We start from the raw sequence: 27601 nt of genomic DNA on the forward strand, positions 1-27601 counted from the left end.
GGACTTTTGAGGGAATTATTAGAAAATTAATGGAGAATTATTAGAGGATTATTAGGGAATTATTGGAGGGTTACTGGAGAATTTATGGGGATTAATGGGGAAATATTGGGGGATTATTGGAGAATTAGTGCGGAATTATTAGGGGCTATTAGGGAATTATTGGAGGATTATTGGGGATTATTAGGGAATTATTAGGGAATTGTTGGGGGATTAATTAGGGGATTATTAGGGAAATATTGTGGAATTATTGGGGGATTAATTAGGGGATTATTAGGGAATTATTGTGGAATTATTGGGGGATTAATTAGGGGATTATTAGGGAATTATTGGGGGATTAATTAGGGGATTATTAGGGAATTATTAGGGAATTATTGGGGGATTAATTAGGGGATTATTAGGGAATTATTAGGGAATTATTGAGGGATTAATTACGGGATTATTAGGGAAATATTGTGGAATTATTGGGCGATTAATTAGGGGATTATTAGGGAATTATTAGGGAATTATTGGGGGATTAATTAGGGGATTATTAGGGAAATATTGTGGAATTATTGGGGGATTAATTAGGGGATTATTAGGGAAATATTGTGGAATTATTGGGGGATTAATTAGGGGATTATTAGGGAATTATTAGGGAATTATTGGGGGATTAATTAGGGGATTATTAGGGAAATATTGTGGAATTGTTGGGGGATTAATTAGGGGATTATTAGGGAAATATTGTGGAATTATTGGGGGATTAATTAGGGGATTATTAGGGAATTATTAGGGAATTATTGGGGGATTAATTAGGGGATTATTAGAGAAATATTGTGGAATTATTGGGGGATGTCTGAGGGATTACTGGGAGGTTATTGGGGATTAATTGGGGAATTCGGTCAAAAAAAAGGGAAAAAATTCAATTTTTTGACCTAAAAACCCCAAAATAAATCGAATTTTCCCCAATTTTTTTGCCCTTCAAGTGCACAAAAATTCAAAATATTTCCATTTTTTACCTGCAAACCCCCAAATAAACTGAAATAATTTCAATTTTTGTGCATTTGAAGGGCAAAAAAAAAGTGAAAAAATTCAATTTTTTGACCTAAAAACCCCAAAATAAATCGAATTTTCCCCAATTTTTTTGCCCTTCAAGTGCACAAAAATTCAAAATATTTCCATTTTTTACCTGCAAACCCCCAAATAAACTGAAATAATTTCAATTTTTCTGCGCTTGAACGTCAAAAAAAAGGGAAAAAATTCAATTTTTTGACCTAAAAACCCCCAAATAAATCGAATTTTCCCCAATTTTTTTGCCTTCAAACGCACGAAAATTCAAAATATTTCCATTTTTGGACCGAAACCACGGAAAATTAATGAAATTTTAAGAAATGTTGGACCTGAAGGAGGTGTTGTTGGTCATTACATAATTAAATATGAATGAAAACTTGAAATGTAAAATTCGATATAAAATAAATTTTCTATAAATTATCCACAATAATGTATTTACACACATAACCCCGCCACCAGAAAATGCACAAAAATTCAAAATATTTCCATTTATTTGGGGGTTTGCAGGTAAAAAATGGGAATATTTTGAATTTTTATGCGTTTGAACGTCAAAAAAATGGGAAAAAATTCAATTTTTGACCTAAAAACCCCAAAATCAATCGGATTTTCCCCATTTTTTTTGCCTTCAAACGCACGAAAATTCAAAATATTTCCATTTTTTACCTGCAAACCCCCAAATAAACTGAAATAATTTCAATTTTTGTGCATTTGAAGGGCAAAAAAAACGGGAAAAAATTCAATTTTTTGACCTAAAAACCCCAAAATCAATCGAATTTTCCCCAATTTTTTTGCCTTCAAACGCACGAAAATTCAAAATATTTCCATTTTTTACCTGCAAATCAAATAAACTGAAATAATTTGAATTTTTCTGCGCTTGAACATCAAAAAAAAGGGAAAAAATTCAATTTTTTGACCTAAAAACCCCAAAATCAATCGGATTTTCCCCATTTTTTTTGCCTTCAAACGCACAAAAATTCAAAATATTTCCATTTTTGGACCGAAACCACGGAAAATTAATGAAATTTTAAGAAATGTTGGACCTGAAGGAGGTGTTGTTGGTCATTACATAATTAAATATGAATGAAAACTTGAAATGTAAAATTCAATATAAAATAAATTTTCTATAAATTATCCACAATAATGTATTTACACACATAACCCCGCCACCAGAAAATGCACAAAAATTCAAAATATTTCCATTTATTTGGGGGTTTGCAGGTAAAAAATGGGAATATTTTGAATTTTTATGCGTTTGAACGTCAAAAAAAAAGGGAAAAAATTCAATTTTTTGACCTAAAAACCCCCAAATCAATCGAATTTTCCCCAATTTTTTTGCCTTCAAACGCACGAAAATTCAAAATATTTCCATTTTTGGACCGAAACCACGGAAAATTAATGAAATTTTAAGAAATGTTGGACCTGAAGGAGGTGTTGTTGGCCGGGAGCTGCTGGGGGACGATGAGGCCGCCGCGGACGTGGACGTTGATGTGACCCAGGGGCGCCGGAAAGTTCCGGAACTGCCGCCGGACGCCGACCTCCGAGTCCTGGGAATCGCAAAATTATTAGTTAATTAGGAATATTTCAATTAGCAAGTTTTAACTGAGTTATAATTAGAGATGTGGGGGGAGAATCGAGGGGAAATTAGAGAAAAAAGGAGGAAAAATGGAGGAAAAATGGACGAAAAATGGACCAAAATGACCCAAAGAAATGGGTAAAAATTATGGAAAAAATGGACGAAAAATGGACAAAAAATGGACAAAAATGACCCAAAGAAACGGGTAAAAATTATAGAAAAAATGACCAAAAAATGGACAAAAAATTTAGAGAAAATGACCAAAAAATGAGAAAAATTTGACCAAAAAATGGAGAGAAAATGGAGAAAGAGGCGCCGGAAAGTTCCGGAACTGCCGCCGGACGCCGACCTCCGAGTCCTGGGAATCACAAAATTATTAGTTAATTAGGAATATTTCAATTAGCAAGTTTTAATTGATTCGTAATTAGAGATGTGGGGGGAGAATCGAGGGGAAATTACAAAAAAAAGGAGGAAAAATGGAGGAAAAATGGACAAAAAATGGACAAAAATGGAGGAAAAATGGACAAAAAATGGACAAAAAAGACCCAAAGAAATGGGTAAAAATTATGGAAAAAATGGAGGAAAAATGGGTAAAAATTATGGAAAAATGGATGAAAAATGGACAAAAATGACCCAAAGAAAAGGGTAAAAATTATAGAAAAAATGACCAAAAAATGGACGAAAAATGGACAAAAATGACCCAAAGAAAAGGGTAAAAATTATAGAAAAAATGGACGAAAAATGGACAAAAATGACCCAAAGAAATGGGTAAAAATTATTGAAAAAATGGATAAAAAATGGGTAAAAATTATGGAAAAAATGGACGAAAAATGGACAAAAATTATGGAAAAATGGATGAAAAATGGACAAAAATGACCCAAAGAAATGGGGAAAAATTATAGAAAAAATGGACGAAAAATGGACAAAAATTATGGAAAAAATGGACGAATAATGGACGAAAAATGGCCAAAAATGACCCAAAGAAAAGGGGAAAAATTATGGAAAAAATGGACGAAAAATGGACAAAAATGACCCAAAGAAAAGGGTAAAAATTATGGAAAAATGACCAAAAAAATGGAAAAAAATTTTAGAGAAAATGACCAAAAAATGACAAATATTGAACAAAAAATGGACAAAAAGTGCACAAAAAGTTATAGAAAAATGACAAAAATAATGAACTATTAAGTATCAATTAGCCAATTAATGAATGATTGATGGTTGGCACTGACGGTGTGGATGTCAATGGACAAAAGAATGGACAAAAAAATAATTAAATAAATTAAATTAATTAAGTTACATGAAATGAAAGTAAATTAAATTAAAAGAAATGAAAAGAAATGAAATGAAATGAAAAGAAATAAAATGAAAAGAAATAAAATTCAATTGAAGGCCAATTTTAAAATTATAAGAAGAATTAACATTAAAAGAAGAATATGAATTAATTAATTGCTAATAGAGAGATATAAATGTTAAAATAAATAATGAACTATTAAGTATCAATAACTAATTAATGAATGAATTATTGCTAATAGAGAGATATAAATATTAAAATAACTAACGAACAATTAAGTATCAATTAACTAATTAATGAATGAATGAATTGCTAATAGAGAGATATAAAGATCACAATGAATAACGAACTATTAAGCATCAATTAACTAATGAATGAATGAATGAATTGCTAATAGAGAGATGTAAAGAGCACAATGAATAACGAACTATTAAGCATCAATTAACTAATGAATGAATGAATGAATTGCTAATAGAGAGATATAAAGAGCACAATGAATAACGAACTATTAAGTATCAATTAACTAATGAATGAATGAATGAATTGCTAATAGAGAGATGTAAAGAGCACAATGAATAACGAACTATTAAGTATCAATTAACTAATGAATGAATGAATGAATTGCTAATAGAGAGCTATAAAGATCACAATGACTAACGAACTATTAAGCATCAATTAACTAATGAATGAATGAATGAATTGCTAATAGAGAGCTATAAAGATCACAATGAATAACGAACTATTAAGTATCAATTAATTAATGAATGAATGAATGAATTGCTAATAGAGAGATGTAAAGATCACAATGAATAACGAACTATTAAGCATCAATTAACTAATTAATGAATGAATGAATCGCTAATAGAGAGCTATAAAGATCACAATGAATAACGAACTATTAAGTATCAATTAACTAATGAATGAATGAATGAATTGCTAATAGAGAGCTATAAAGATCACAATGACTAACGAACTATTAAGTATCAATTAACTAATGAATGAATGAATGAATTGCTAATAGAGAGATGTAAAGAGCACAATGAATAACGAACTATTAAGCATCAATTAACTAATGAATGAATGAATGAATTGCTAATAGAGAGATATAAATATTAAAATAAATAACGAACTATTAAGTATCAATTAACTAATGAATGAATGAATGAATTGCTAATAGAGAGCTATAAAGATCACAATGACTAACGAACTATTAAGTATCAATTAACTAATGAATGAATGAATGAATTGCTAATAGAGAGATGTAAAGATCACAATGAATAACGAACTATTAAGCATCAATTAACTAATGAATGAATGAATGAATTGCTAATAGAGAGATGTAAAGATCACAATGAATAACGAACTATTAAGCATCAATTAACTAATGAATGAATGAATGAATTGCTAATAGAGAGCTATAAAGATCACAATGAATAACGAACTATTAAGTATCAATTAACTAATGAATGAATGAAGGAATTGCTAATAGAGAGCTATAAAGATCACAATGAATAACGAACTATTAAGTATCAATTAACTAATTAATGAATGAATGAATTGCTAATAGAGAGATGTAAAGATTACAATGAATAACGAACTATTAAGTATCAATTAACTAATGAATGAATGAATGAATTGCTAATAGAGAGATGTAAAGATTACAATGAATAACGAACTATTAAGTATCAATTAGCGGATTAATGAGTGATTGATTGTTGGCACTGACGGTGTGGAAGTCAATGGACAAAAGAATGGACAAAAAATAAATTAAATTAATTAAATTAATTAAGTTAAATGAAAAGAAATGAAATGAAAAGAAATAAAGCAAAAAGAAATAAAATTAAATTGAAGGTCAATTTTAAAATGATAAGATTAAAAGAAGAAAATGAATGAATTGCTAATAGAGAGCTATAAAGATCACAATGATTAACGAACTATTAAGCATCAATTAACTAATGAATGAATGAATGAATTGCTAATAGAGAGCTATAAAGATCACAATGAATAACGAACTATTAAGTATCAATTAACTAATGAATGAATGAATGAATTGCTAATAGAGAGATGTAAAGATCACAATGAATAACGAACTATTAAGCATTAATTAACTAATGAATGAATGAATGATTTGCTAATAGAGAGCTATAAAGATCACAATGAATAACGAACTATTAAGTATCAATTAACTAATGAATGAATGAATGAATTGCTAATAGAGAGCTATAAAGATCACAATGACTAACGAACTATTAAGCATCAATTAAATAATTAATGAATGAATGAATTGCTAATAGAGAGATGTAAAGATCACAATGACTAACGAACTATTAAGTATCAATTAACTAATGAATGAATGAATGAATTGCTAATAGAGAGATGTAAAGATCACAATGAATAACGAACTATTAAGCATCAATTAACTAATTAATGAATGAATGAATTGCTAATAGAGAGCTATAAAGATCACAATGAATAACGAACTATTAAGTATCAATTAACTAATGAATGAATGAATGAATTGCTAATAGAGAGATATAAAGATCACAATGAATAACGAACTATTAAGCATCAATTAACTAATTAATGAATGAATGAATTGCTAATAGAGAGCTATAAAGATCACAATGACTAACGAACTATTAAGTATCAATTAACTAATGAATGAATGAATGAATTGCTAATAGAGAGATATAAAGATCACAATGAATAACGAACTATTAAGCATCAATTAACTAATTAATGAATGAATGAATTGCTAATAGAGAGATATAAAGATCACAATGACTAACGAACTATTAAGTATCAATTAACTAATGAATGAATGAATGAATTGCTAATAGAGAGATATAAAGATCACAATGAATAACGAACTATTAAGCATCAATTAACTAATTAATGAATGAATTGCTAATAGAGAGATGTAAAGATTACAATGAATAACGAACTATTAAGCATCAATTAACTAATGAATGAATGAATGATTTGCTAATAGAGAGCTATAAAGATCACAATGAATAACGAACTATTAAGTATCAATTAACTAATGAATGAATGAATGAATTGCTAATAGAGAGATGTAAAGATCACAATGACTAACGAACTATTAAGCATCAATTAACTAATGAATGAATGAATGAATTGCTAATAGAGAGCTGTAAAGATCACCATGAATAACGAACTATTAAGTATCAATTAACTAATGAATGAATGAATGAATTGCTAATAGAGAGATGTAAAGATCACAATGAATAACGAACTATTAAGCATCAATTAACTAATTAATGAATGAATGAATTGCTAATAGAGAGCTATAAAGATCACAATGAATAACGAACTATTAAGTATCAATTAACTAATGAATGAATGAATGAATTGCTAATAGAGAGATATAAAGATCACAATGAATAACGAACTATTAAGCATCAATTAACTAATTAATGAATGAATGAATTGCTAATAGAGAGATGTAAAGATCACAATGAATAACGAACTATTAAGCATCAATTAACTAATGAATGAATGAATGAATTGCTAATAGAGAGCTATAAAGATCACAATGACTAAGGAACTATTAAGCATCAATTAACTAATGAATGAATGAATGAATTGCTAATAGAGAGATGTAAAGATCACAATGAATAACGAACTATTAAGTATCAATTAACTAATGAATGAATGAATGAATGAATTGCTAATAGAGAGATGTAAAGATCACAATGACTAAGGAACTATTAAGTATCAATTAACTAATGAATGAATGAATGAATTGCTAATAGAGAGCTATAAAGATCACAATGACTAACGAACTATTAAGTATCAATTAACTAATGAATGAACGAATTAATTGCTAATAGAGAGCTATAAAGATCACAATGACTAAGGAACTATTAAGTATCAATTAGCGGATTAATGAGTGATTAATGGCGGCACTGACGGTGTGGAAGTCGAACCAGCGCGCGTCGGGCAGGTACGCTCGCACCTCGCTCACGCCCTGCGGGAACATCGGGCTTTGGCACCACAAAACCCCAAAGGTGGAAATTTTTGGGGTTTCCTCCGTTTGGGGATTTTGGGGATTTTCCCATTTTTGGGATTTTCCCATTTTTGGGATTTTGGGATTTTCCCATTTTCGGGATTTTCCCCCATTGGAGTTTTGGGATTTTCCCCCATTGGAATTTCGGGATTTTCCCATTTTCGGGATTTTCCCCCATTGGAGTTTTGGGATTTTCCCATTTTTGGGATTTTCCCCCATTGGAGTTTTGGGATTTTCCCCCATTGGAGTTTTGGGATTTTCCCATTTTTGGGATTTTCCCCCATTGGAGTTTTGGGATTTTCCCATTTTTGGGATTTTCCCCCATTGGAATTTTGGGATTTTCCCATTTTCGGGATTTTTCCATTTTTGGGATTTTCCCCCATTGGAGTTTTGGGATTTTCCCATTTTTGGGATTTTCCGCCATTGGAGTTTTGGGATTTTCCCATTTTTGGGATTTTCCCCCATTGGAATTTTGGGATTTTCCCATTTTCGGGATTTTTCCATTTTTGGGATTTTCCCCCATTGGAGTTTTGGGATTTTCCCATTTTCGGGATTTTCCCCCATTGGAGTTTTGGGATTTTCCCCCATTGGAATTTCGGGATTTTCCCATTTTTGGGATTTTCCCCCATTGGAGTTTTGGGATTTTCCCATTTTTGGGATTTTCCCCCATTGGAATTTCGGGATTTTCCCATTTTCGGGATTTTCCCCCATTGGAGTTTTGGGATTTTCCCCCATTGGAATTTCGGGATTTTCCCATTTTTGGGATTTTCCCCCATTGGAATTTTGGGATTTTCCCATTTTCGGGATTTTCCCCCATTGGAGTTTTGGGATTTTCCCATTTTTGGGATTTTCCCCCATTGGAGTTTCGGGATTTTCCCATTTTTGGGATTTTCCCCCATTGGAATTTCGGGATTTTCCCATTTTTGGGATTTTCCCCCATTGGAGTTTTGGGATTTTCCCATTTTTGGGATTTTCCCCATTGGAGTTTTGGGATTTTCCCATTTTCGGGATTTTCCCCATTGGAGTTTTGGGATTTTCCCATTTTTGGGATTTTCCCCCATTGGAATTTTGGGATTTTCCCATTTTTGGGATTTTCCCCCATTGGAATTTTGGGATTTTCCCCCATTGGAGTTTTGGGATTTTCCCATTTTTGGGATTTTCCCCCATTGGAATTTTGGGATTTTCCCATTTTTGGGATTTTCCCATTTTTGGGATTTTCCCCCATTGGAATTTTGGGATTTTCCCCCATTGGAATTTGGGGATTTTCCCATTTTTGGGATTTTCCCCCATTGGAGTTTTGGGATTTTCCCATTTTCGGGATTTTCCCATTTTTGGGATTTTCCCCCATTGGCGTTTTGGGATTTTCCCATTTTTGGGATTTTCCCCCATTGGAATTTTAGGATTTTCCCCCATTTCTCCATTGAGTTTTTCGGGATTTTCCCCCTTGTTTTTGGGGATTTTTTCCCCCATTTTTTGGGAATTTTCCCAATTTTCCCCATTAAATTTTTGGGATTTCCCATTTTTTTAGGATTTTCCCATTTTTTGTCAGATTTTGCCCAATTTCCCCCCATTTCCCCCATTTCTCCATTGAGTTTTTTGGGATTTTCCCCCCTTTTTTTGGTATTTTTTCCCCATTTTTTTGGGATTTTTTTTCCCAATTAAATTTTTAGGATTTCCTATTTTTTTTAGGATTTTCCCATTTTTGGTCGGATTTTTCCCAATTTCCCCCCGTTTTCCCCCATTTCTCACGGGTTCCAGCACGGGGCTGACCAGCAGCCCCTCCCCCCACAGGAACTGCCGGTCGATGTCCCACGTCGTCCTGTCCTCCACAAACCTGGGCAAAAAAACCAAATTTTGGGCAATTCCCACCAAAATCATCCATTCATAAAAATAAAAGAGTCATTCATAGAAATAAAAGGGTCATTCATAAAAATAAAAGAGTCATTCATAAAAATCAAAGAGTCATTCATAAAAATCAAAGGGTCATTCATAAAAATAAAAGAGTCATTCATAAAAAATAAAAGAGTCATTCAAAAGAATTCAGAAAATAACGAGGATTTGAAAAAGGCAAAGTTTTGCTGCAAAAAATTTGATTTTGGGGCCTGAATAAAGGTGATTTTTGGGCTGAAAAATGATGATTTTGGGGAGAAAAAAAGGGTGATTTTTTGGGTAAATAATCGGCGATTTTGGGGTGAAAAATGTGATTTTTTTTGGCCAATAAAAGGGGATTTTGGGCTCCAAAAAGGCGATTTTTGGGCTTGAAAAAAAGGCAATTTTGGGGTGAATTTGGGCTGAAAAATGATGATTTTGGGGTGAAAAATGTGATTTTTTTTTGGCCCATAAAAGGAGATTTTGGAGCTAAAAAAGAGACGATTTTGGGCTCAAAAAAGGCGATTTTTGGGCTTGAAATAAAGGCAATTTTGGGGTGAATTTGGGCTGACAAAATGGAGATTTTGGGGTGACAGAAATGTGACTTTTTGGGGTGAAAAATGGTGATTTTAAGGGTTCCAAAAAGGCGATTTTGGGACAAATCCCACCAAAATCATCCCAATCATTCATAAAAATCAACGAGTCATTCAAAAGAATTCAGAAAATAACAAGGATTTGAAAAAGGCAAAGTTTTGCTCCGAAAAATTTGATTTTGGAGCTTGAAAAAAGGCGATTTTTGGGGTGAAAAATGATGATTCTGGGGCGGAAAAGGGCGATTTTTTGGGTAAAAAATCAGCGATTTTGGGGTGAAAAATGTGATTTTTTTTGGCCAATAAAAGGAGATTTTGGGCTGAAAAAAGGCGATTTTTGGGCTTGAAAAAAAGGCAATTTTGGGGTGAATTTGGGGTGACAAAATGGAGATTTTGGGGTGAAAAGAGGCGATTTTGGGGGCCCAAAAAAGGCGATTTTTGGGCATGAAAGGAGGCGATTTTGAGGTGATAAAATGGCGATTTTTGGGCCTGAAAAAAGGCAATTTTGGGGGTGAAAAATGCTAATTTTTCGAGTGAGAAGAGGTGATTTTGGGCTCAAAAAAGGTGATTTCTTTGGGGTGACAACAGGGCAATTTTGGGGTGGAAAAAAGGCGATTTTTGGGCCCAAAAAGAGGCGATTTTGGGATGAAAAAAGGCGATTTTTGGGGTGACAAAATGGCAATTTTGGGGTGAAAAAGGTGATTTTTGGGCCCAAAAAGAGGCGATTTTGGTGCCCGAAAAGAGGCAATTTTAGAATGAAAAAAGGAAATTTTGGGGTGACAAAAGGGGCAATTCTGGGGTGAAAATGGGGTGAAAATGGGGTAGAAAAACCTCAATTTCGGGGTGAAAAAAGGGGAATTTTGAGGTGCGTTCGGGGTGACTAAAAGGCGATTCTGGGGTGAAAAATGATGATTTTTACGGCGCAAAAAAGGCAATTTTAGGGTGAAAAAGGGCGATTTTTTGCATGAAAAATGCAATTTTTTCGCCTAAAATGGGAATTTTGGGGTAGCAAAGGTAATTTTGGGGTGAAAAAGGCGATTTTTGGGCTGAAAAAAGGGCAAGTTTTGGGCCCAAAAAGAGGCGATTTTGGTGACCGAAAAGAGGCGATTTTGGGATGAAAAAAGGAAATTTTTGGGGTGACAAAATGGCGATTTTGAGGTAGAAAACTGCAATTTTGGGGTAAAAAAATGGTGATTTTTGGGCCTAAAAAGAGGCAACTTTGGGGTGACTAAGGGCAATTTTGGGGTCCAAAAATGATGATTTTTGGGGCAAAAAAATGGCGATTTTTGGGGCAAAAAAATGGCAATTTTTGGGAGAAAAGTGGCGATTTTGGGGTGAAAAATGTGATTTTTTTTTTTTTTTCCATTTTTGGGCTTCTGAAGGGGGATTTTGGGGTGAAAAGAGGCGATTCCGGGGTGAAAAATGATGATTTTTACGGCGCAAAAGAGGCAATTTTAGGGGTGAAAACGGCGATTTTTGCAGGAAAAACGCGATTTTTTTTTTTTTTTATGTCGCCAAAATGGCAATTTTGGGGTGAAAAGGGGGGATTTTGGGGCTCACTGGTGCAGCAGGGGCCGCACGACGGTGTCGCCGTGGGCGTGGGCGCGGAAGAGCAGCGCGTAGAGCAGCGGCAGCAGGCGGTAGCGCAGCCCCAGCACCCGCCGGGACAGCGACGCGAAGGTGGAGTTCCAGGCCAGCGGGTCCTGACGCTGAAATGGGGCCAAAAAACGAGATTTTGGTTAAAAAGGTAAAAAAATGCTATTTCGGGTAATTGAAGATTTGGGGTTTTGGTTAATTGGGTCATTAATTGGGTCATTAATTGCTAATTGGGGAATCTGAAAAACGGGGATTTTGGGTCATTGGGGGAAAAATGGAGGGTTTGGGGTTTGGGGTGAAAAATGGCGATTTTGGGGTTTGGGGTGAAAAACGGGGATTTTGGGCCATTGGGTCATGAATGGGGTCATTAATTGGGTCACTAATTGGGTCATTAATTAATAATTGGGGAATCTGAAAAACGGGGATTTTGGGTCATTGGGTGAAAAATGGAGGGTTTGGTTTTGGGGTGAAAAATGGGGATTTTGGGGTTTGGGGTGAAAAACGGCGATTTTGGGTCATTGGGTCATGAATGGGGTCATTAATTGTGTAATTAACGGGGTCATTAATTAATAATTGGGAATCTGTTGGAGGTGGGAAAGTGACGCGAAGGTGGAGTTCCAGGCCAGCGGGTCCTGACGCTGAAATGGGGCCAAAAAACGAGATTTTGGTTAAAAAGGTAAAAAAATGCTATTTCAGGTAATTGAAGATTTGGGGTTTTGGTTAATTGGGTCACTAATTGGGTCATTAATTGCTAATTGGGGAATCTGAAAAATGGGGATTTTGGGTCATTGGGTGAAAAATGGAGGGTTGGGGTTTGGGGTGAAAAATGGGGATTTTGGGGTTTGGGGTGAAAAATGGGGATTTTGGGCCATTGGGTCATGAATGGGGTCATTAATTGGGTCACTAATTGGGTCACTAATTGCTAATTGGGAATCTGTTGGCACCGGGACAGCGACGCGAAGGTGGAGTTCCAGGCCAGCGGGTCCTGACGCTGAAATGGGGCCAAAAAACGAGATTTTGGTTAAAAAGGTAAAAAAATGCTATTTCGGGTAATTGAAGATTTGGGGTTTTGGTTAATTGGGTCACTAATTGGGTCATTAATTGGGTCATTAATTGGGTCATTAATTGCTAATTGGGGAATCTGAAAAATGGGGATTTTGGGTCATTGGGGGAAAAATGGAGGGTTGGGGTTTGGGGTGAAAAACGGCGATTTTGGGGTTTGGGGTGAAAAACGGCGATTTTGGGTCATTGGGTCGTGAATGGGGTCATTAATTGGGTCACTAATTGGGTCATTAATTAATAATTGGGGAATCTGAAAAATGGGGATTTTGGGTCATTGGGTGAAAAATGGAGGGTTTGGTTTTGGGGTGAAAAATGGGGATTTTGGGGTTTGGGGTGAAAAATGGGGATTTTGGGCCATTGGGTCATGAATGGGGTCATTAATTGGGTCATTAATTGAGTCATTAATTGCTAATTGGGAATCTGAAAAATGGGGATTTTGGGTCATTGGGGGAAAAATGGAGGGTTGGGGTTTGGGGTGAAAAACGGCGATTTTGGGGTTTGGGGTGAAAAATGGGGAGTTTGGGTCATTGGGTCGTTAATGGGGTCATTAATTGGGTCATTAATTGCTAATTGGGGAATCTGAAAATTGACGATTTTGGGTCATTGGGTGAAAAATGGAGGGTTTGGGGTTTGGGGTGAGAAATGGCAATTTTGGGGTTTGGGGTGAAAAATGGGGATTTTGGGTCATTGGGTCATGAATGGGGTCATTAATTGGGTCACTAATTGGGTCACTAATTGCTAATTGGGAATCTGTTGGCGCCGGGACAGCGACGCGAAGGTGGAGTTCCAGGCCAGCGGGTCCTGACGCTGAAATGGGGCCAAAAAACGAGATTTTGGTTAAAAAGGTAAAAAAATGCTATTTCGGAGAATTGAACATTTGAGGTTTTGGTTAATTGGGTCACTAATTGGGTCATTAATTGGGTCATTAATTGGGTCATTAATTGCTAATTGGGGAATCTGAAAAATGGGGATTTTGGGTCATTGGGGGAAAAATGGAGGGTTGGGGTTTGGGGTGAAAAACGGCGATTTTGGGGTTTGGGGTGAAAAACGGCGATTTTGGGTCATTGGGTCATGAATGGGGTCATTAATTGGGTCACTAATTGGGTCATTAATTGCTAATTGGGAATATGAAAAATGGGGATTTTGGGTCATCGGGTGAAAAATGGAGGGTTTGGGTTTTGGGGTGAAAAATGGGGATTTTGGGTCGTTAATGGGGTCATTAATTGTGTAATTAACGGGGTCATTAATTAATAATTGGGAAGCTGTTGGTGCCGGGACAGCGACACGAAGGTGGAGTTCCAGGCCAGCGGGTCCTGCCGCTGAAATGGGGTGAAAAAACGAGATTTTGGGTCATTTGGGGAAAAAAAATCAGAATTTTCAGGTTTGGGAGAAAATTGGTGATGGGGAAAAAATGCTGGGAAATATTTTGGCAGCATTTGGGGGAAAACAGGAGAAATTCAGGAAAAATTGGGAAATAAATGGGAAATATTAGGGAAATAATGGGAAAATAGAGGAAATGATATTAAATATTATTTAAATATATTATTGAATATAATTTTTAGATTAAAAATAATTTTTAAAATTGTTAAATATGATGTAATATAAAATAATATTAAATGATATTATATTATAAATATAAATATAGGTATAAATATAAATATAAATGTAAGTATAGATATAAATAGAAATATAATATAGATTATAAATGTAAATATAAATATAAAATAATATATGTAATAAATATAATATAATATAATATAATATAATATAATATAATATAATAAAATATAATATAATATATTATATAATGTAATATAATATAATATAAATATATAAATATAAATAGAGAAAATAAAAATACGGGGGGAATATTAGGGAAATAGTAGGGAAAATATTAGGGAATTAATGGCAAACAAATTATGGGGAATAAAATGAAAATATTAGGGAAATAAAGGAGGAATATGGGAAACATTGGGAAAAATTGGAAATAATGGGGAAATAAAGAGAAAAATATGGGAAATAAAAAAAACTATTGGGAATGAAAAGGGAAATAATGGGGAAAAACCAGGATTTTGGGGGAATTTTCAGGGAATAATTTGAATTTTGGGGTGGTTTTGGCACCTTGTCGCGGTTGCCGTTGTGGTTGCGCGAGTAGGGGTAGAAGGCGCCGAGCTCCATCCAGCGGGCGCAGAGCTCGAATGACGGCTCCCCGAAAAAGCCGCAGATGTCGGCCCCGGTCTGCCCCAAAAACGGCCAAAATCCCGTCCAAATCCGGCCCAAAATCCCCCCAAAAATGAGATGAAAATCCCAGAAAGAGCAGCAAAATATGTCACAAAAACCCGCCCAAAAATCCCAAAAATCAGCCCAAAATGCACTTAAAATGAGCCCCAAATGCTGTAAAATCCACCCCAAAATCCCACAAAAATAAACCCCAAAATCCCATCCAAATGAGGCCCAAATCCCATCAAATCCACCCCAAAATCCCACAAAAATAAAGCCCAAATCCCATCAAAATAAACCCCAAATCCCACGAAAATGAGCCCCAAATCCCATAAAATCCACCCCAAAATCCCACGAAAATAAAACCCAAATCCCATCAAAATGAGCCCCAAATCCCATAAAAATAAACCCCAAAATCCCACAAAAACAAACCCCAAATCCCATGAAAATAAACCCCAAATCCCACAAAAATGAGCCCCAAATCCCATAAAATCCACCCCAAAATCCCACGAAAATAAACACCAAATCCCATCAAAATGACCCCCAAATCCCATAAAAATAAACCCCAAAATCCCACAAAAATAAACCCCAAATTCTATAAAATGAGCCCCAAATCCCATCAAATCCACCCCAAAATCCCACAAAAATAAACCCTAAATCCCACAAAAATAAACCCCAAATTCCATAAAATCCACCCCAAATTCCCACGAAAATAAACCCCAAATCCCACAAAAATAATCCCCAAATTCCATAAAATCCACCCCAAATCCCATAAAATCCACCCCAAATCCCATCAAATCCACCCCAAAATCCCACGAAAATAAACCCTAAATCCCACAAAAATAAACCCCAAATTCCATAAAAATGAGCCCAAAAATCCCATAAAATCCACCCCAAAATCCCACAAAAATAAACCCCAAATCGCATGAAAATGGGCCCAAAAATCCCAAAAAAAGGAGCCAAAAATCCCATAAAATCCACCCCAAAATCCCATCAAATCCACCCCAAAATCCCACAAAAATAAACCCCAAATCCCATCACAATGAGCCCCAAATTCCATTAAAATGAGCCCAAAAATCCCAAAGAAAGGAGCCAAAAATCCCAAACCAATGAGGCCAAAAATCCCATCAAATCCACCCCAAAATCCCATCAAAACAAACCCCAAATCCCATCAAAATGAGCCCCAAATCCCATCAAATCCACCCCAAAATCCCATAAAAATAAACCCCAAATCCAACAAAAATAAACCCCAAATTCCCCAAAAATAAACCCCAAAATCCCACAAAAACAAACCCCAAATCCCATAAAATCCACCCCAAAATCCCAGGAAAATAAACCCCAAATCCCATCAAAATGAGCTCCAAATCCCACAAAAATAAAACCCAAATTCTATAAAATGAGCCCCAAATCCCATCAAATCCACCCCAAAATCCCACAAAAATAAACCCCAAATCCCATCAAAATGAGCCCAAAATCCCCCAAAAAAGGAGCCAAAAATCCCACCAAAATAAACCCCAAATCGCATGAAAATGGGCCCAAAAATCCCAGAAATATAAACCCCAAATCCCATCAAAATGAGCCTAAAATCCCATGAAATCCAGCCCAAAATCCCATGAAAATAAACCCCAAATCCCATCAAAATGAGCCCAAAAATCCCAAGAAAGGAGCCAAAAATCCCAAACCAATGAGCCCAAAACCCAAACCAATGAGTCCAAAAATCCCACAAAAATAAACCCCAAATCCCATCAAATCCACCCCAAAATCCCATAAAAATAAACCGCAAATCCCCCAAAAATAAATAAACCCCAAATCCCCCGCAAATAAACCCCAAATCCCATCAAATCCACCCCAAATTCCCATGAAAATGAGCCCCAAATCCCATCAAATCCACCCCAAATCCCACAAAAATAAACCCCAAATCCCATAAAAAACGAGCCCCAAATCCCATAAAATCCACCCCAAATTCCATTAAAATGAGCCCAAAAATCCCAGAAAAAGGAGCCAAAAATCCCAAACCAATGAGCCCAAAAATCCCAGAAAATCTACCCCAAAATCCCATCAAATCCACCCCAAAATCCCACAAAAATAAACCCCAAAATCCCACAAAAATAAACCCTAAAATCCCATAAAATCCACCCCAAATTCCATTAAAATGAGCCCAAAAATCCCAAAAAAAGGAGCCAAAAATCCCATCAAATCCAACCAAAATCCCATAAAATCCACCCCAAAATCCCACAAAAATAAACCCCAAAATCCCACGAAAATAAACCCAAAATCCCACCAAAATAAACCCCAAATCCCATAAAATCCACCCCAAAATCCCACAAAAATCCACCCCAAAATCCCATAAAAATAAACCCCAAAATCCCATAAAAATGCCCCAAATCCCATCAAATCCACCCCAAAATCCCACAAAAATAAACCCCAAAATCCCCCAAAAATAAACCCCAAATCCCATAAAAATCAACCCCAAATCCCACAAAAATAAACCCCAAAATCCCACGAAAATAAACCCCAAATCCCATCACAATGAGCCCAAAAATCCCATAAAAATAAGCCCCAAATCCCATCAAATCCACCCCAAAATTCCACAAAAATAAAGCCCAAATCCCATCAAAATAAACCCCAAAATCCCATAAAATCCACCCCAAAATCCCATAAAAATAAACCCCAAATCCCATCAAAATAAACCCCGAATCCCACAAAAAACGAGCCCCAAATCCCATAAAATCCACCCCAAATTCCATTAAAATGAGCCCAAAAATGCCAGAAAAAGGAGCCAAAAATCCCAAACCAATGAGCCCAAAAATCCCAGAAAATCTACCCCAAAATCCCATCAAATCCACCCCAAAATCCCACAAAAATAAACCCCAAAATCCCACAAAAATAAACCCTAAAATCCCATAAAATCCACCCCAAATTCCATTAAAATGAGCCCAAAAATCCCAAAAAGAGGAGCCAAAAATCCCATAAAATCCACCCCCAAATCCCATAAAATCCACCCCAAAATCCCACAAAAATGAGCGCCAAATCCCATCAAAATGAGCCCAAAAATCCCATAAAATCCACCCCAAAATCCCACAAAAACAAACTCCAAATCCCATCAAATCCACCCCAAATTCCATGAAAATAAACCCCAAATCCCATAAAAATGAACCCCAAATCCCATCACAATGAGCCCAAAAATCCCATAAAAATAACCCCCAAATCCCATCAAATCCACCCCAAAATCCCACAAAAATAAACCCCAAATCCCATCAAAATAAACCCCAAATCCCATAAAAAACGAGCCCCAAATCCCATCAAATCAACCCCAAAATCCCACAAAAATAAACCCCAAATCCCATAAAAAATGAGCCCCAAATCCCATAAAATCCACCCCAAATCCCACAAAAATAAACCCCAAATCCAACCAAATGCCCCAAAATCCCACAAAAATAACCCCCAAATCCCATAAAATCCACCCTAAAATCCCATAAAAATAAACCCCAAAATCCCATAAAATCCACCCCAAAATCCCACAAAAATAAACCCCAAATCCCATCAAAATAAACCCCGAATCCCATAAAAAACGAGCCCCAAATCCCATAAAATCCACCCCAAATTCCATTAAAATGAGCCCAAAAATCCCAGAAAAAGGAGCCAAAAATCCCAAACAAATGAGCCCAAAAATCCCATCAAATCCACCCCAAAATCCCACAAAAATAAACCCCAAAATCCCACAAAAATAAACCCTAAAATCCCATAAAATCCACCCCAAAATCCCACAAAAATAAACCCCAAATCCCATCAAAATAAAGAAACCCCAAATTCCATTAAAATGAGCCCCAAAATCCCACAAAAATCAACCCCAAATCCCACAAAAATAAACCCCAAAATCCCACCAAAATAAACCCCAAATCCCATAAAAATGAGCCCCAAAATCCCACGAAAATAAACTCCAAATCCCATCACAATGAGCCCAAAAATCCCATAAAAATAAGCCCCAAATCCCATCAAATCCACCCCAAAATCCCATAAAAATAAACCCCAAATCCCATCACAATGAGCCCGAAATCCCACAAAAATAAACCCCAAATCCCATCAAATCCACCCTAAAATCCCATAAAAATAAACCCCAAAATCCCATAAAATCCACCCCAAAATCCCACAAAAATCCACCCCAAAATCCCATAAAAATAAACCCCAAATCCCACAAAATCCACACTAAATCCCACAAAAATAAACCCCAAATCCCATCACAATGAGCCCAAAAATCCCATAAAAATAAGCCCCAAATCCCATAAAATCCACCCCAAATTCCATTAAAATGAGCCCAAAAATCCCAGAAATAGGAGCCAAAAATCCCAAACAAATGAGCCCAAAAATCCCATCAAATCCACCCCAAAATCCCACAAAAATAAACCCCAAAATCCCATCCAAATGAGGCCCAAATCCCATCAAATCCACCACAAAATCCCACAAAAACAAACCCCAAATCCCATCAAAATAAACCCCAAATCCCACAAAAATGAGCCCCAAATCCCATCAAATCCACCCCAAAATCCCACGAAAATAAACACCAAATCCCATCAAAATGACCCCCAAATCCCATAAAAATAAACCCCAAAATCCCACAAAAATAAACCCCAAATTCTATAAAATGAGCCCCAAATCCCATCAAATCCACCCCAAAATCCCACGAAAATAAACCCTAAATCCCACAAAAATAAACCCCAAATTCCATAAAAATGAGCCCAAAAATCCCATAAAATCCACCCCAAAATCCCACGAAAATAAATCCCAAATCCCATAAAATCCACCCCAAAATCCCACAAAAATAAACCCCAAATCGCATGAAAATGGGCCCAAAAATCCCAAAAAAAGGAGCCAAAAATCCCATAAAATCCACCCCAAAATCCCATCAAATCCACCCCAAAATCCCACAAAAATAAACCCCAAATCCCATCACAATGAGCCCCAAATTCCATTAAAATGAGCCCAAAAATCCCAAAGAAAGGAGCCAAAAATCCCAAACCAATGAGGCCAAAAATCCCATCAAATCCACCCCAAAATCCCATCAAAACAAACCCCAAATCCCATCAAAATGAGCCCCAAATCCCATCAAATCCACCCCAAAATCCCATAAAAATAAACCCCAAATCCAACAAAAATAAACCCCAAATTCCCCAAAAATAAACCCCAAAATCCCACAAAAACAAACCCCAAATCCCATAAAATCCACCCCAAAATCCCAGGAAAATAAACCCCAAATCCCATCAAAATGAGCTCCAAATCCCACAAAAATAAAACCCAAATTCTATAAAATGAGCCCCAAATCCCATCAAATCCACCCCAAAATCCCACAAAAATAAACCCCAAATCCCATCAAAATGAGCCCAAAATCCCCCAAAAAAGGAGCCAAAAATCCCACCAAAATAAACCCCAAATCGCATGAAAATGGGCCCAAAAATCCCAGAAATATAAACCCCAAATCCCATCAAAATGAGCCTAAAATCCCATAAAAATAAACCCCAAAATCCCATAAAAATGAGCCTAAAATCCCATGAAATCCAGCCCAAAATCCCATGAAAATAAACCCCAAATCCCATCAAAATGAGCCCAAAAATCCCAAGAAAGGAGCCAAAAATCCCAAACCAATGAGCCCAAAACCCAAACCAATGAGTCCAAAAATCCCACAAAAATAAACCCCAAATCCCATCAAATCCACCCCAAAATCCCATAAAAATAAACCGCAAATCCCCCAAAAATAAATAAACCCCAAATCCCCCGCAAATAAACCCCAAATCCCATCAAATCCACCCCAAATTCCCATGAAAATGAGCCCCAAATCCCATCAAATCCACCCCAAATCCCACAAAAATAAACCCCAAATCCCATAAAAAACGAGCCCCAAATCCCATAAAATCCACCCCAAATTCCATTAAAATGAGCCCAAAAATCCCAGAAAAAGGAGCCAAAAATCCCAAACCAATGAGCCCAAAAATCCCAGAAAATCCACCCCAAAATCCCATCAAATCCACCCCAAAATCCCACAAAAATAAACCCTAAAATCCCACAAAAATAAACCCTAAAATCCCATAAAATCCACCCCAAATTCCATTAAAATGAGACCAAAAATCCCAAAAAGAGGAGCCAAAAATCCCATAAAATCCACCCCCAAATCCCATAAAATCCACCCCAAAATCCCACAAAAATGAGCGCCAAATCCCATCAAAATGAGCCCAAAAATCCCATAAAATCCACCCCAAAATCCCACAAAAACAAACTCCAAATCCCATCAAATCCACCCCAAATCCCATAAAAATGAGCCCCAAAATCCCACGAAAATAAACCCCAAATCCCATCACAATGAGCCCAAAAATCCCATAAAAATAAGCCCCAAATCCCATAAAATCCACCCCAAAATCCCACAAAAATAAACCCCAAATCCCATCAAAATAAACCCCAAATCCCACAAAAAACGAGCCCCAAATCCCATAAAATCCACCCCAAATTCCATTAAAATGAGCCCAAAAATGCCAGAAAAAGGAGCCAAAAATCCCAAACCAATGAGCCCAAAAATCCCAGAAAATCTACCCCAAAATCCCATCAAATCCACCCCAAAATCCCACAAAAATAAACCCCAAAATCCCACAAAAATAAACCCTAAAATCCCATAAAATCCACCCCAAATTCCATTAAAATGAGCCCAAAAATCCCAAAAAAAGGAGCCAAAAATCCCATCAAATCCAACCAAAATCCCATAAAATCCACCCCAAAATCCCACAAAAATAAACCCCAAAATCCCACGAAAATAAACCCAAAATCCCACAAAAATAAACCCCAAATCCCATAAAATCCACCCCAAAATCCCACAAAAATCCACCCCAAAATCCCATAAAAATAAACCCCAAAATCCCATAAAAATGCCCCAAATCCCATCAAATCCACCCCAAAATCCCACAAAAATAAACCCCAAATCCCACCAAATGCCCCAAAATCCCACGAAAATAAACCCCAAATTCTATCAAAATGAGCCCCAAATCCCACAAAAATGAGCCCCAAATCCCATAAAAATAAATAAACCCCAAATCCCACAAAAATAAACCCCCAAATCCCACAAAAATAAACCCCAAATCCCATAAAAATAAACCCCAAATCCCATAAAAATGCCCCAAATCCCATCAAAATAAAGAAACCCCAAATTCCATTAAAATGAGCCTCAAAATCCCACAAAAATAAACCCCAAATCCCATAAAAATCAACCCCAAATCCCACAAAAATAAACCCCAAAATCCCACCAAAATAAACCCCAAATCCCATAAAAATGAGCCCCAAAATCCCACGAAAATAAACCCCAAATCCCATCACAATGAGCCCAAAAATCCCATAAAAATCCACCCCAAATCCCATCAAATCCACCCCAAAATCCCACAAAAATAAAGCCCAAATCCCATCAAAATAAACCCCAAAATCCCATAAAATCCACCCCAAAATCCCACAAAAATAAACCCCAAATCCCATCAAAATAAACCCCAAATCCCACAAAAAACGAGCCCCAAATCCCATAAAATCCACCCCAAATTCCATTAAAATGAGCCCAAAAATCCCAGAAAAAGGAGCCAAAAATCCCAAACCAATGAGCCCAAAAATCCCAGAAAATCTACCCCAAAATCCCATCAAATCCACCCCAAAATCCCACAAAAATGAGCCCCAAATCCCATAAAAATAAACCCCAAATCCCATCAAAATCAACCCCAAAATCCCACAAAAATAAACCCCAAAATCCCACAAAAATAAACCCTAAAATCCCATAAAATCCACCCCAAATTCCATTAAAATGAGACCAAAAATCCCAAAAAGAGGAGCCAAAAATCCCATAAAATCCACCCCCAAATCCCATAAAATCCACCCCAAAATCCCACAAAAATGAGCGCCAAATCCCATCAAAATGAGCCCAAAAATCCCATAAAATCCACCCCAAAATCCCACAAAAACAAACTCCAAATCCCATCAAATCCACCCCAAATTCCATGAAAATAAACCCCAAATCCCATAAAAATGAACCCCAAATCCCATCACAATGAGCCCAAAAATCCCATAAAAATAACCCCCAAATCCCATCAAATCCACCCCAAAATCCCACAAAAATAAACCCCAAATCCCATCAAAATAAACCCCAAATCCCATAAAAAACGAGCCCCAAATCCCATCAAATCAACCCCAAAATCCCACAAAAATAAACCCCAAATCCCATAAAAAATGAGCCCCAAATCCCATAAAATCCACCCCAAATCCCACAAAAATAAACCCCAAATCCAACCAAATGCCCCAAAATCCCACAAAAATAACCCCCAAATCCCATAAAATCCACCCTAAAATCCCATCAAAATAAACCCCAAAATCCCATAAAATCCACCCCAAAATCCCACAAAAATAAACCCCAAATCCCATCAAAATAAACCCCAAAATCCCATAAAATCCACCCCAAAATCCCACAAAAATAAACCCCAAATCCCATCAAAATAAACCCCGAATCCCATAAAAAACGAGCCCCAAATCCCATAAAATCCACCCCAAATTCCATTAAAATGAGCCCAAAAATCCCAGAAAAAGGAGCCAAAAATCCCAAACAAATGAGCCCAAAAATCCCATCAAATACACCCCAAAATCCCACAAAAATAAACCCCAAAATCCCACAAAAATAAACCCTAAAATCCCATAAAATCCACCCCAAAATCCCACAAAAATAAACCCCAAATCCCATAAAAATCAACCCCAAATCCCACAAAAATAAACCCCAAAATCCCACCAAAATAAACCCCAAATCCCATAAAAATGAGCCCCAAAATCCCACGAAAATAAACCCCAAATCCCATCACAATGAGCCCAAAAATCCCATAAAAATAAGCCCCAAATCCCATCAAATCCACCCCAAAATCCCATAAAAATAAACCCCAAAATCCCATAAAAATAAACCCCAAATCCCATAAAAATACACCCCAAAATCCCATAAAAATGCCCCAAATCCCATCAAATCCACCCCAAAATCCCACAAAAATAAAGCCCAAATCCCATAAAAATAAACCCCAAAATCCCATCAAATCCACCCCAAAATCCATAAAAATAAACCCCAAATCCCATCACAATGAGCCCGAAATCCCACAAAAATAAACCCCAAATCCCATCAAATCCACCCTAAAATCCCACAAAAATAAACCCCAAAATCCCATAAAATCCACCCCAAAATCCCACAAAAATCCACCCCAAAATCCCATAAAAATAAACCCCAAATCCCACAAAATCCACACCAAATCCCACAAAAATAAACCCCAAATCCCATCACAATGAGCCCAAAAATCCCATAAAAATAAGCCCCAAATCCCATCAAATCCACCCCAAAATCCCATAAAAATAAACCCCAAATCCCATAAAAATACACCCCAAAATCCCATAAAAATGCCCCAAATCCCATCAAATCCACCCCAAAATCCCACAAAAATAAAGCCCAAATCCCATAAAAATAAACCCCAAAATCCCATCAAATCCACCCCAAAATCCCACAAAAATAAACCCCAAATCCCATAAAAAATGAGCCCCAAATCCCATAAAATCCACCCCAAATCCCACAAAAATAAATCCCAAATCCAACCAAATGCCCCAAAATCCCACAAAAATAACCCCCAAATCCCATAAAATCCACCCTAAAATCCCATAAAAATAAACCCCAAAATCCCATAAAATCCACCCCAAAATCCCATAAAAATAAACCCCAAATCCCACAAAATCCACACCAAATCCCACAAAAATAAACCCCAAATCCCATCACAATGAGCCCAAAAATCCCATAAAAATAAGCCCCAAATCCCATCAAATCCACCCCAAAATCCCATAAAAATAAACCCCAAAATCACATAAAAATAAACCCCAAATCCCATAAAAATACACCCCAAAATCCCATAAAAATGCCCCAAATCCCATCAAATCCACCCCAAAATCCCACAAAAATAAAGCCCAAATCCCATAAAAATAAACCCCAAAATCCCATCAAATCCACACCAAATCCCACAAAAATAAACCCCAAATCCCATCAAATCCACCCTAAAATCCCATAAAAATAAACCCCAAAATCCCATAAAATCCACCCCAAAATCCCACAAAAATCCACCCCAAAATCCCATAAAAATAAACCCCAAATCCCACAAAATCCACACTAAATCCCACAAAAATAAACCCCAAATCCCATCACAATGAGCCCAAAAATCCCATAAAAATAAGCCCCAAATCCCATCAAATCCACCCCAAAATCCCACCAAAATAAACCCCAAAATCCCACAAAAATAAACCCCAAATCCCACAAAAATGAGCCCCAAATCCCATCAAATCCACCCCAAAATCCCACAAAAATAAACCCCAAAATCCCCCAAAAATAAACCCCAAATCCCACAAAAATAAACCCCAAATCCCATCAAATCCACCCCAAAATCCCACAAAAATAAACCCCAAAATCCCACAAAAATCCACCCCAAAATCCCACGAAAATAAACCCAAAATCCCACAAAAATAAACCCCAAATCCCATAAAATCCACCCCAAAATCCCACAAAAATCCACCCCAAAATCCCATAAAAATAAACCCCAAATCCCATAAAAATAAACCCCAAAATCCCATAAAAATGCCCCAAATCCCATCAAATCCACCCCAAAATCCCACAAAAATAAACCCCAAATCCCATAAAAAATGAGCCCCAAATCCCATAAAATCCACCCCAAAATCCCACAAAAATAAACCCCAAAATCCCACGAAAATAAACCCAAAATCCCACAAAAATAAACCCCAAATCCCATAAAATCCACCCCAAAATCCCACAAAAATCCACCCCAAAATCCCATAAAAATAAACCCCAAATCCCATAAAAATAAACCCCAAAATCCCATAAAAATGCCCCAAATCCCATCAAATCCACCCCAAAATCCCACAAAAATAAAGCCCAAATCCCATAAAAATCTCCCCAAAATCCCATAAAAATAAGCCCCAAATCCCATAAAATCCACCCCAAAATCCCCCCAAAATAAACCCCAAATCCCATAAAATCCACCCCAAAATCCCCCCAAAATAAACCCCAAATCCCATCAAATCCACCCCAAAATCCCACAAAAATAAAGAAACCCCAAATTCCACCAAATCCTCCCCAAATCCCGCCCTGCGCCCAGCGGGGTTTGGTCCCTGCACTCACGTAGGAGACCCCGAAGAGGCTGAAGTCCAACATCCCTGCGGGAAATTCACCCAAAATTCACAAATTTGGGGCAAATTTGGGGCATTTTTGGTAATTTCATAATTTCAGGGATATAATTATAGCGATAAAATAATATCTATACATTTTATATAAAAATTATATATAGAATTATATCGAAAAATACCGATTTTTTCTAAAAAAATTACTGATTTTTTTTTGCCAAACTCGGATTTTTGAGGTGAAAAATTGGGATTTTGGGTCTCACCCACGATGGATTTGTCCATCTGCTCCCAGGCAGGTACAGAGATAATTAATTTATAATTAATAATACATAAATTTATATGGAAAATACCGATTTTTTTCTCAAAAATACCGATGTTTTTAGGGTGAAAAATTGGGATTTTGGGTCTCACCCACGATGGATTTGCCCATCTGCTCCCAGGCAGGTACAGAGATAATTAATTTATAATTAATAATACATAAATTTATATGGAAAAATACCAATTTTTTCTCAAAAATAGCGATTTTTTCTGAGCCAAACTCGGATTTTTGAGGTGAAAAATTGGGATTTTGGGTCTCACCCACGATGGATTTGCCCATCTGCTCCCAGGCAGGTACAGAGATAATTAATTTATAATTAATAACACATAAATTTATATGGAAAAATACCGATTTTTTTTTCCAAAAAATACAGAATATTTTGGGATAAAACCGCAGAATTTTGGGGTGAAAAATTGGGATTTTGGGTCTCACCCACGATGGATTTGCCCATCTGCTCCCAGGCAGGTTCAGAGATAATTAATTTATAATTAATAACACATAAATTTATATGGAAAATACCGATTTTTTTCTCAAAAATACCAATTTTTTTTCTCAAAAATACCGATTTTTTTCTCAAAAATACCAAATTTTTCTCAAAAATACCAATTTTTTTCTCAAAAATACCGATTTTTTTGGGGTGCAAAATTGGGATTTTGGGTCTCACCCACGATGGATTTGCCCATCTGCTCCCAGGCAGGTTCAGAGATAATTAATTTATAATTAATAACACATAAATTTATATGGAAAAATACCGATTTTTTTCTCAAAAATAGCGATTTTTTTA

General features: G+C 36.3%; 1 protein-coding gene across 1 annotated transcript in view; it reads right to left on the minus strand.

Annotated features, from left to right (window-relative positions):
* Window positions 1-27601, minus strand: part of LOC131570579 (sucrase-isomaltase, intestinal-like) — a 151443-nt gene that overhangs the window by 9442 nt on the left and 114400 nt on the right. Inside the window, exons 46-51 of the mRNA XM_058822943.1 lie at window positions 26497-26531; window positions 15180-15296; window positions 11961-12109; window positions 9691-9775; window positions 7846-7902; window positions 2467-2591 (exon numbers count right to left, since the gene is read on the minus strand). Of these exons, the coding sequence (XP_058678926.1) occupies window positions 2467-2591; window positions 7846-7902; window positions 9691-9775; window positions 11961-12109; window positions 15180-15296; window positions 26497-26531 (568 nt within the window). The remainder of the gene's footprint in view (window positions 1-2466; window positions 2592-7845; window positions 7903-9690; window positions 9776-11960; window positions 12110-15179; window positions 15297-26496; window positions 26532-27601) is intronic.

Source organism: Ammospiza caudacuta, chromosome 36 (assembly GCF_027887145.1).
Source record: "Ammospiza caudacuta isolate bAmmCau1 chromosome 36, bAmmCau1.pri, whole genome shotgun sequence".
NCBI classification, from domain to species: domain Eukaryota; kingdom Metazoa; phylum Chordata; class Aves; order Passeriformes; family Passerellidae; genus Ammospiza; species Ammospiza caudacuta.